An 11,311-nucleotide genomic window follows, 5' to 3' on the forward strand; every position below is an offset into this window, starting at 1 on the left:
TAGGGAGTGATGCTTTCCAGTGTATGCTTGTACTCCAGCCGCCATCTTTGAACGCAGTCGGCTTTGTAATTTTATTCAGATCAACAGTTCTCGACGTCGCCAAAGGGACAATTTTGCGTTCTAAACCTCTATGTGAAAGGAAACAAACTCGCGACAGAAAGAAATCGAAGTTCCACTACTGAAACAACATGAAAGGTGTTCCCCATTATCCTATAAATTTTCGTATAGCAGGCGCTGGAAGTCCTTGAGAGCTTCTGCCTCGATGGACAAGAGGATGCGAACGCCGCCGTCTCCCAGCCCGCTGTCGATGAGGTAAATGAGACCGGCACGCTGCTGCACGGCGCGCATCATCGTCAACGGCTTCCCCCACCCGAAATCGACGTCATACACCGGCATGCCTAGCCAGCTCACAATCCTCACCTCGGTCTCCGGCATGCTGCTCGCAGGTGGAGCCTCATTCATCTCCAGGTAGTCGATCGTGGAACGCACCAGCTCGTCGTCCAGCCCGCGGACGGCTTCCTTGACCCGTCCAGCGACGGGGGCCAGCGCGAGGTGATCCTCCGATGCGATGTCCCGCACCTTGCCGGCGGCTCCCACCACGATGATCCCGTTGCCGAAGTACCTCTCTGGGAGCGGCGGCCTCAGGCTGCGCCGGAAGTTGGCCGGGAAGGTGAGGCGTGTCGTGGCTTCTGGAGCCAGCCGGCGGGCGACGCACATGCACCGCCACACATGGGCGCTCACGGCGCAGAACGTGCTCGCACCGCTGCTGGCATGCTTGAGAGCGGCGATCTGATCCATTGAGATGACGAAAATCTCGTTGACCACGGGCCCCGCCGGTGATATGTTTGGATTATCTTTAAGCGGCCAGAACATGGGAGCGGCGTCGGGGTGGACGACGCGTGGCGGGGAGCGCGCACGTAGGAGGGTGCGGTCGTGGCAGGGGAGCTCCAGCACTTCCGCGACGTCCTTATCGCGGCTCCCGGCCCTGGAGAAGGCCGACCACGTCTCGAAGAAGTGGACCGCGCTCACGGCGTCGACGGCGACATGGTGCAGCGCCGTGCCTAAGGCCACCCCGCCGCACTTGAAGAAGGTCAGCTGGACGGCGAGCATGACGCACGGCGAGTCGTCGACGATGCGTGGAACGAAGAGCCTCTTCAGTTCCAGCGACGGCTGGCAGTCGCTGAAGTCGTCAACGGTGAGGTCCGAGCGAGCAACCACGAAATGCGCGCCCTGGCCGGCGCAGTCGATCTCTGCCCGACCGTCGGCATCCACCCCGAGACGGCCGGCGAGGGGGTAGAAGCTTACCAGGGCCTTGGCCATCGCCTCCTTCAGCCTGGCCACGTCAAAGAAGATGTCGCCGACGACGCCGGAGCTAGACGCGTACCGGTAGAAGTAGACGTTTGGGGTATGGCCTCTGTTGACCATCATGAGGTCGAGCGGGGAGAGCCAGAGTCCATGGCTAGGCGTCTCCTCGCTGGGCGTCACAATGCACGACTCCACCACCTTCACCTTCTCGTCCACACGGGCCATTCTGCTCAGAGTGGAAAACTAGAGAAACAGCTAAGAGCTACACTACTCCTGCTAACGCGGTCCTTCCCTTTTATATAACGTAGAGCATTGATTGCACGGGCATCACGGTACTCCAAGAACCGATGATATTGTTGCGTACACGTATCCCCAGCAAATGTTGGAGTACTCTATTCACTCAGTCAATGTTCCAAAAATATATTTAAATGGATTAAAATATTTGAAATGCCAATCCAATTATTTCCAAACTTCTCAACCAATAAGCAACTGCCACAGCAACAACCAACAATATTCCGTCCACGTGTCCCCACATCTTCAATTTTTGGCTTTTCCAATATATGTGAAATGAAAAAACTAACAATAGTTGGATAAAACCAAGTGCTAAAAAGTGCACAACTTGTCATCCCGAGACATCGATTATCAGTCGTCCGATCTTCTTCCAATCTCCTGATCGCCGTCTCCCGTGAGCTTGTCATCCCAAGCCATCGATTATCAGTCGCCCGATCTTCTTCCAATCTCTCGCTCACCGCCTCCCACGAGCTTGTCATCCCGACAGACTCCCACCTGGAGGACCCACCCATCGCGTATGTGGCGTGATAAGGATCGCTTGAATCACGCGCGTGGGGGAGGGGAACATCTCTCTCGTCTCATTCCCCTCCGTTTCTCTCTCTGCATCCCGTCGTTGGCATCCTCCGATTTTGCAAGGGTCCCGGCGAAAGGGGTTTGCTCGCCGGTGAAGAGGGTTCGTGAGGGAGGAGGGTGTCTAGTTCGGTGTCAATGGGGAGCTCCACACGCGTCAGAAGAAGGAGGTCGAGTAGGTGGGCAAGGCGCATTGTATTGCACCAAGCTCGACGACGGAGATTGACCTCCTCGCTCAAGGTGGGAGTCAAGTCTGCCGGTGGAGCACCCCCCACCCCCCCCCCCCCCCCACCCCCCAATCGTGAGGAGCATGATATTTTCGACGGAACGCTCGACGCGCAGGAGTGTGCTGGTCTCGAGTGAAGGAGAACGGCCCGAGCTCGAGTGGAGACCGTCAAGGTTGTCGTTGGAGATCTTCGTCCGCGTGAGCGCTGGGAGATCGAGGTCCTCAGGTAAGCTTGTGTGCTCAAATCCCTCCAACCCCCCATGTACAAACGGGATTTCCTTCAATTTCTGGTGCGAAATTTTTGTCACTTTCTTATGTCAACCCTGAAATTAGATGGATGGCAGAGAGTAGATACTCGCGTAGATCCACATGTTGTTAGGGTTCTAGCCACCATGGTGCATGTTCATGAAGTTTGTATCATTTCCCTCAATTAACTTCTATATGGAACACTCTAAATTAGATGATGTGTGTAGTTCGTTACATTCTTAGTGGTTCTATGCACTTTGGTGCATGTTTAAGTATAGTCGTACCCAATTAAGTTGTACATAGGAACGGTCTAAATCAGATGACGGTGCTTAAGTAGTTGGGTACATGTGTTCCAACCGATTTTAGTGCGTGGTAGTTTACGATTAGTTGTTTGGAGTCCCCTGCAACCAAGTCAGACCGTACTTACTACTTGTTGTTTTTAATTTTAGACTATGTTGCATTGGGGGTTGATATAGTGTTGTATGTTGATTGTTTGATTAATTGTTTTTTCCCCATGTTTTGGGCCCTGAAAATTGGGTTTCTCACCATATGATGCTGTTTAACTGGTGCAGTGGGTTAAGTGTTCCCAGCGACAATATAATCATTAAAAATGCATGTGATATATTCTTCGTTGGGATTTATATAGTAATTTTATTGCACATGATTCTTCATGTCCAGGGTTTTTTTGCTTGGCCGGAATTTCCGAGATTTCGGCGAAAACCGGTTTTATCGGTTACCACCGAGAAAACAAAATACCGAACGAAATTCTCCGGTATTTAAATAATTTGGTCAAATTTAAATTTTTTTGATAAATGTTGAACAAAATAGTGAGTTGGTTTGACAAATCTCGACCGGTATTTGGCCGGTATTTCCGATATTTCCGAAATACCGGAATACCGCTACCCACCGATATTTTTTGTCTACAGAGAAAAAAAGCCTTGGATGCAGCAGAGATCATGTAGTGTTGCATGATGATTTTGTTATTTATATTTCTTGTTTTTGGTGCTATAGAAACTCCTGTCGATGTTTGTATTCCACATGGGCGCCTGAAGCGGCGGATGGGGTGGGTTGGCCCATTAGCGGCGGCAGTGTGTTTTTTACCCATGTTTTCTTCCGTTTTAGGTGTTTTTCTCTGCTTTGCGTTGGTTTTTCTTCCGGTTTTTTGATTGTTCTAACCAGTTTTTTGAAAAAAAATTCAAATCTTGAATTTTCAACTTTTTCGAACATTTTAAATCCGATTTTCTTCATTTTTTGAACTTTTTCGAATTTTGAAAAGTTTTAAATTTCAACATTTTTATATTAGAACAATTTTTAGATCTGGACATTTTAAAATTTGAACATTTTCAGATTCAAATATTTATAAAGTTCGCACACTTTTTTTTGGATCTAAACATTTTTCAGATATGAACATTTTTTTAATTCAAACTTTTTTTATATTTGAACAATTTTTAAATTTGACCATTATTAAATCCAAACTTTTTCCAGATATGATTTTTTGGATTTAAACATTTTTTAAAGTCAAACTGAAATAAAAAAGACAGAAATAAATAGTACCTTTATTGGGCCACATTTGAAACGGCCTAGGTAGGGGGGTCCTATTTGACACGTTTAGTGTCAGCCATGCCATCCGCGCCGGCAGGATAGCCCGGCCCAGCAACATCGTCTTCTTCTTTATCTTCACGACTCTTTTCTTCCTCGCTTCCACGGTCCACCTCCAACTCCACCTTCTCAACCCCCTACCGCCAATGTCGGTCGGACCGCCTGCTGCTGCCACCAGCGGCCTGCGTCGCCTCGGCGGAGCATCGCCGCACCGCCCTCCATCATCCGCCCACCGCCGGTCTGCCGCCGCTCGAACCTCCCTCTAAACCCACCCACCTCCCCTAACTCTCCAACTCCGGCAAACCCCATGCACCCGAAACCGTAAGAACCAGCGCCGGCGACCCCCTGCACCCTGAACCCTCAGTTCCATTCGTCGCCTCCGCCGGTGACGCCGCGTCCCGCCGCGTCATCCCCATCTCCAACAATGTCCATTCCTCGCCTCGCCGGCGACGCCGCGGCCAGCCGCGTCGCCCCCTTCATCGGCGAGTGCTCCTGTGGTCACCTTCTTCCTTCTTGGTCCCCTATCTTCTTCTTCCTGTCCGTCTTCTTCCTCTCGACGGATGCCTAACGGGGCAGACCCACTTATCCGCGTGTTGTACAACACAAGGTACGCGTCGGCGCGCTAACGTGCGCAGTAGGCATCAAATAGGAATCACCACCCAGGCAGCAGGCCTTGAGTGCAGCTACCATCACTCCCGCTAGAAGCGATGTATAGGACTTAAAGAGAAGCCCGACCCAGGCATTGCAGAAGGAATTAAAGAGAAGCCGACCCAGGCATTGCAGAAGGAATTAAAGAGAAGCCCGATTGCAGAAAAAATTAACATGCATATGTACGTATGGGTAGGATTTGGGATCCATCCCGCGATCTGCGGAAAACCTATTTCCCGCCCAGTTGCGGGGCGGACTAACCCCCGCCCGTGTGCGGGTGCGAGCGGGCTGCGACCCATTTGGTTTGGTTTTTTTTTCTCTTGTTCTTTTTCTGGTTCGGTTGGTTTTCTGTCGATATTCATTTTTTACTTTTTTGTTATTTTTTATTTTATGGTTTTTTTTGTTTTTTTTGTTTTTTTGTTTTTGTGTTTTGAACATATTTTCAAATAGGAGAAAAATATATCGAGCCAATTTTAACTTCGAGGAAATTTTAAATTCGAACAGTTTTCAAATTGGAGCAGTTTCCAAAATTGGAGCACTTTTCAAATTTGAGCAAATTTCAAATTTTGAACACCTCCGTCTCAAGGAACAAGGCGCACGCGTATTCCAAGACGAACTTTGACCATAAAAATTGAGCAACAAAATCTTGATTATATTATATGTATATAATATCGTTGGATTCGTATTGAAAAACACTTTTTAACGATACTAATTTCATATAAATAATTTTTATCTATTTGAAGTAATTTTTGGTCAAATAAAAAGCTCGTAAAACGAGGGCGCCTTATTCCTTGAAACGGAGGTAGTATTTAACATTTGAACAAATTTCAAATTTGAACAATTTCTTCAAATTTTAAATTTTCCAACTTTTAATATCTTTTATAATCTAAAACGTTTCAAATCTAAAATTTTTAAAAAAAATCGCAGCAGAACATTTCCTTGGATAGTTGGGCCGGCCTAATAGAGAGGCGCGAGGGGGAATCCTGGGCGATTCCTATATGCCGACCAGGTCGGCACTTGCACCGCGCCGCACACACACCCCCCCCCCCCCCCCCCCGCGCGGTGTGGGCAGGCGTTTTTCCTGTTTGTTTCTCTTTTTCCTTTTCTTTTCTTGTCTATTTCCTTTTTTCCCATTTTATTTCCTTTTTCTATGTTTCTTTTTCCTGTATTCTTCTTTTATTTTTCTGTTCAAAAAATAATTTTTGAAATTTTGCAAATTTTAAAATTTCAAGTTTGAAAATGTTCAAATTGAAAATATTCATATTTGAAATTTGAGCAATTTCAAATTTTGAAATTATTCAAATTTTGAACGAATTTTGAGTTTTGAATTTTTTCAAAATTTGAACGATTTCTGATTTTACGAACAAATTTTGAATTTTGAACTTTTTCAAATTTTGAACAAATTTAAATCAAACATTTTAAATATATAAACAGGAAAATTTGAAAAAAAAAATTGGAAACAGGAAAAGAAACTGAAAAACGTGTAAACAGAAAAAGGAAAAAAAAAGATGTTTACCTGATTGGCCACGGCCCATTAACAGGTGCCGGGTCAAGAGGAGAGTGTGCGGCACCTGGTACTTGCCGACCCGGTCGGCATATAGCACCTCCCGAATCCTGCGGGCGTGCCCTAGGAATAGGTGAGCCCCACTATCTCGCCTCCTCGATTGATGGAGTCCTTGGTTGCGGAAGACCCACCCAGCTCTAAGTCCAGCGGACGCCGCCGCCGTTATCGATGAAGTTAGCAGATCCGACTTCATCATCCTCATGATCTTATCTCTTTCGGTTCTAAAAGACTACAACTATCGTATACCTCAAGAGGATTCTAATCGTCCATGACATATTTTGAAGATCGACCGTCGACGATCGAACAGGGCAAGCTGATTGGAAGAATTCGGAGTTGAGAGTCATGAGCTTGAAGCGGTCTATGAACCTGGCTGGTATCACTAGTTCTCGTGGGGTAACGGAATTTTCGGTTTCCAGCGAGATTTCGGATATTCCGGACGAGAAAAAATTTCCTGATCTGAATTATGATGAAACTGACCGTGACATTCCAGCCTTCACTATTTGGAGGTGGTCAGAGAAGATGGCGGCAGTAAAACTGGCAAGCTGCGGATGATCAAGCATAAGTCCAAAATATCGGTCTGGCAACCTCACCTCAAACACTGATGTTTAGACGGGATTTAATCGGTTCGAGTCTTCTTGCATGGAATGCTTTACTCCTACGTTTGAAATCCATTCAGTTGTCGCAAGGCAGAATGAATTTCGTTGGAACTTACAATGTAATGGAAAGTTCTCTGTAAGTTCCTTGTACAATACAATTATCCAACCTGAATTACCAGTTGATAAAAACAAGAAGATGTGGAAGATGAAAATACCGCTTAAAATTAAGATTTTTGGCTGGTATTTGCATCAAGGAGTAATCCTAACCAAAGGTTATCTTCTGAAACGCAATTGGCATGGGAGTACGTAATGTGTTTTCTGTCATCACAATGAGACGATTAAACACTTGTTCTTCCAATATCGCTTTGGCAGGTCTATATGGTCATGCATCCAATTAGTTTCTGATCTGTATCCTTCGACGAGTAGAACGTCCATTAGGGTGGGGGCGCTTGCTATTATATGCTCGCTATGGCTGTGTAGAAATGACAAAGTTTTTAATGATAAGAACTATTCTCTCTTGCAGGTTATCTACAGATGTATCGCTACTCTCCGTTCGTGGTCTGCGTTGCAGAAGCTGGAGAACCGCGACATCTTTACGGATGTCTGTACACGGTTGGAGGACACGGCGAGGGGTACTTTTTCCCTACATGGGTGGCAGCATAATCTACGGATTGGGCCTCCGTCTTCCTGTTAGGCGTCTTAGAATTGCTCATGTTTGATATGTAGTTGGCTTTTTATTTATCACTACAGACTTTTGAGACTCTTTGAATGGTCGTGTGCATCATAGCTATGAGAAGTCGAGTGTAATTGCTTTTATAAATAATAAAACGCCCATTATCTAAAAAAAATCCAAAGTATGGGACTCAACAAGCAGGGTCATCAGGTCGGTGCACTGAATAATTCTCCTTCTTAATTTGATCTCAACTGCCGTCCTTGTCCTTCCAACTATATATACTCCGAGTATATGTTGCGTCAGTTGAATATCTTGTACTTGTCATGCTAGTTCTCTTCTTTTGCAAATGACCTCACGGAATGTGTGGGGAGCTAGCACGCATAGTTAAAAAATCTTCTCTGGCCGATCCATTTTGTACACCAGATGTGTCACCATTTTTTCTTAATATTTTATATTCAACATAATTTTATATAGGGCCGAAACTTAGAAAAAGGACATAAAAGTAAATCCGCCGGCGTTGTCTACGTGTCCTCGCCGTAATCGTAAGTCCGAATAACAACACCACGGCCATGGCGGTACAACTGCCGGGGTCCACTACACCACCTACTGCGACTGCGACCCAAGGCGCACGCACATGAGTAGGTGCGGGTGTAGGAGCAGAAATAGACCTCAGTCGCGTTCTTGTGGGACTCCGCGCTGGGAATTGGGCGGCATGTGCCTGCTCATGCGCTCTTGCTCCTCCTCCTTGACCGCCGCTGCCAGCTCCCGCTAGTACTCGAGGGGGTCATGGTAGCCGAGGGCATCGTCGTGGGACTCCTCTCTAGGGTGTCGTCGCAAGCCTGCATGCCCCTTGACTCGCATCGGTCCAGCATTTTTCGGCCCGCTTGGTTACCTGGCCGAGCCCGCGTTCTTGCACGAACCGCTTCTCAGAGCACCCTCAGGCCAGGCCCGGGAGGAACGCTCGGTTCGGCCGTTTCTAGCGAGCCACCCCTGTTTTCGCAGAACTGGAGAACGCCGCGTCCTCGCAGAGCCACCGCGGGAGATGGCGGGAGCTCGCGCGGGACGGTGAAATCTCTGCGGGATGAATTCGATCACCGCGCATGAATTTTCGTCACCTTACATAGGGGCGGCTCTCTCACCGGCAAATCCAAATCCCCCATTTCGAGCTCATCCACCCTTCCCGATCTAGCGACATAGCCGGCTCTTCCTCACCCGCACGGTCGGCGAGGCTTGCGGCGGCGACGGCGGCGGCTACTGGCCGCGGATGGTGATGCGTGTAGTTGACACGTCCGTTGGGAACCCCAAGAGGAAGGTGTGATGCGCACAGTAGCAAGTTTCCCTCAGTAAGAAACCAAGGTTTAATCGAACCAGTAGGAGTCAAGAAGCACGTTGAAGGTTGATGGCGGAGGAGTGTAGTGCGGCGCAACACCAGGGATTCCGGCGCCAACGTGGAACCTGCACAACACAATCACAGAACTTTGCCCCAACGTAACAGCGAGGTTGTCAATCTCACCGGCTTGCTGTAAACAAAGGATTAGATGTATAGTGTGGATGGTGATTGTTTGTTTGCGAAGAACAGTAAAGAACAATTGCGATGATTGTATTTCAGATGTAAAGAATAGGACCGGGGTCCACAGTTCACTAGTGGTGTCTCTCCCATAAGATAGCAGATGTTGGGTGAACAAATTACAGTTGGGCAATTGACAAATAAAGAAGGCATAACAATGCACATACATATATCATGATGAGTACTATGAGATTTAATCAGGGCATTACGACAAAGTACATAGACCGCTATCCAGCATGCATCTATGCCTAAAAAGTCCACCTTGAGGTTATCATCCGAACCCCCTCCAGTATTAAGTTGTAAACAATAGACAATTGCATTAAGTATGGTGCGTAATGTAATCAACACAAATATCCTTAGACAAAGCATCGATGTTTTATCCCTAGTGGCAATAGCACATCCACAACCTTAGAACTTTTTGTCACTGTCCCAGATTTAATGGAGGCATGAACCCACTATCGAGCATAAATACTCCCTCTTGGAGTCACAAGTATCAACTTGGCCAGAGCCTCTACTAGCAACGGAGAGCATGCAAGAACATAAATAACATATATGATAGATTGATAATCAACTTGACATAGTATTCAATATTCATCGGATCCCAACAAACACAACATGTAGGATTACAAATAGATGATCTTGATCATGATAGGCAGCTCACAAGATCTAACATGATAGCACAATGAGGAGAAGACGACCATCTAGCTACTGCTATGGACCCATGGTCCAAGGGTGAACTACTCACACATCGATCCGGAGGCGATCATGGCGATGAAGAGACCTCCGGGAGATGATTCCCCTCTCCGGCAGGGTGCCGGAGGCGATCTCCTGAATCCCCCGAGATGGGATTGGCGGCGGCGGCGCCTCTGGAAGTTTTTCCGTATCGTGGCTCTCGGTACTGGGGGTTTCGCGACGGAGGCTTTAAGTAGGCGGAAGGGCAGAGTCGGGAGAGTCATGGGGGCCCCACACGCTAGGGCCGTGCGGGCCCCCTCTAGGCCGCGCCGCCCTAGTGTGGCGGCGCCCCGCGGCCCCACTTCGTCTCCCCTCCGGTCTTCTGGAAGCTTCGTGGAAAAATAGGCCCCTGGGCGTTGATTTCGTCCAATTCCGAGAATATTTCCTTACTAGGATTTCTGAAACCAAAAACAATGAAACAAAGAATCGGCTATTCGGCATCTCGTCAATAGGTTAGTGCCGGAAAATGCATAATAATGACATATAATGTGTATAAAACATGTGAGTATCATCATAAAAGTAGCATGGAACATAAGAAATTATAGATACGTTTGGGACGTATCAAGCATCCCCAAGCTTAGTTCCTACTCGCTCTCGAGTAGGTAAACGATAACAAAGATAATTTCTGAAGTGACATGCTATCATAATCTTGATCAATACTATTGTAAAGCACATGAGATGAATGCAGCGATTCGAAGCAATGATGAAGATAATGAGTAAACAAATGAATCATATAGCAAAGACTTTTCATGAATAATATTTTCAAGACAAGCATCAATAAGACTTGCATAAGAGTTACTCATAAGCAATAAGTTCTTAGTAGAAAGCTTTGAAACAACACAAAGGAAGATATAAGTTTCAGCAGTTGCTTTCAACTTCAACATATATATCTCATGGATAATTGTCAACATAAAGCAATATAACAAGTGCAATAAGTAAACATGTAAGAATCAATGCACACAGTTGATACAAGTGTTTGCTTCTGGGATAGAAAGAATAGGCAAACTGACTCAACAATAAAGTAAAAGATAGGCCCTTCGCAGAGGGAAGCATTGATTACTATATTTGTGCTAGAGCTTTTGATTTTGAAAACAGGAAACAATTTTGTCAACGGTAGTAATAAAGCATATGTGTTATGTATAAGATATCTTATAAGTTGCAAGCCTCATGCATAGTATACTAATAGTGCTCGCACCTTGTCCTAATTAGCTTGGAGTAACACGGATTATCATTGCATAGCATATGTTTCAACCAAGTGTCACAAAGGGGTACCTCTATGCCGCCTGTACAAAGG

General features: G+C 46.6%; 1 protein-coding gene across 1 annotated transcript; it reads right to left on the minus strand.

Moving 5' to 3' along the window:
- On the minus strand, positions 1–1,582 carry LOC127305762 (putrescine hydroxycinnamoyltransferase 1-like). Its single transcript, XM_051336290.1, has one exon. It carries the CDS (start codon positions 1,528–1,530, stop codon positions 211–213), a length of 1,320 nt encoding a protein of 439 aa, XP_051192250.1. The 5' UTR covers positions 1,531–1,582; the 3' UTR covers positions 1–210.
- Between the last annotated feature and the right edge of the window lie 9,729 nt (positions 1,583–11,311).

Source organism: Lolium perenne, chromosome 6 (genome assembly GCF_019359855.2).
Source record: "Lolium perenne isolate Kyuss_39 chromosome 6, Kyuss_2.0, whole genome shotgun sequence".
Classification (NCBI taxonomy): domain Eukaryota; kingdom Viridiplantae; phylum Streptophyta; class Magnoliopsida; order Poales; family Poaceae; genus Lolium; species Lolium perenne.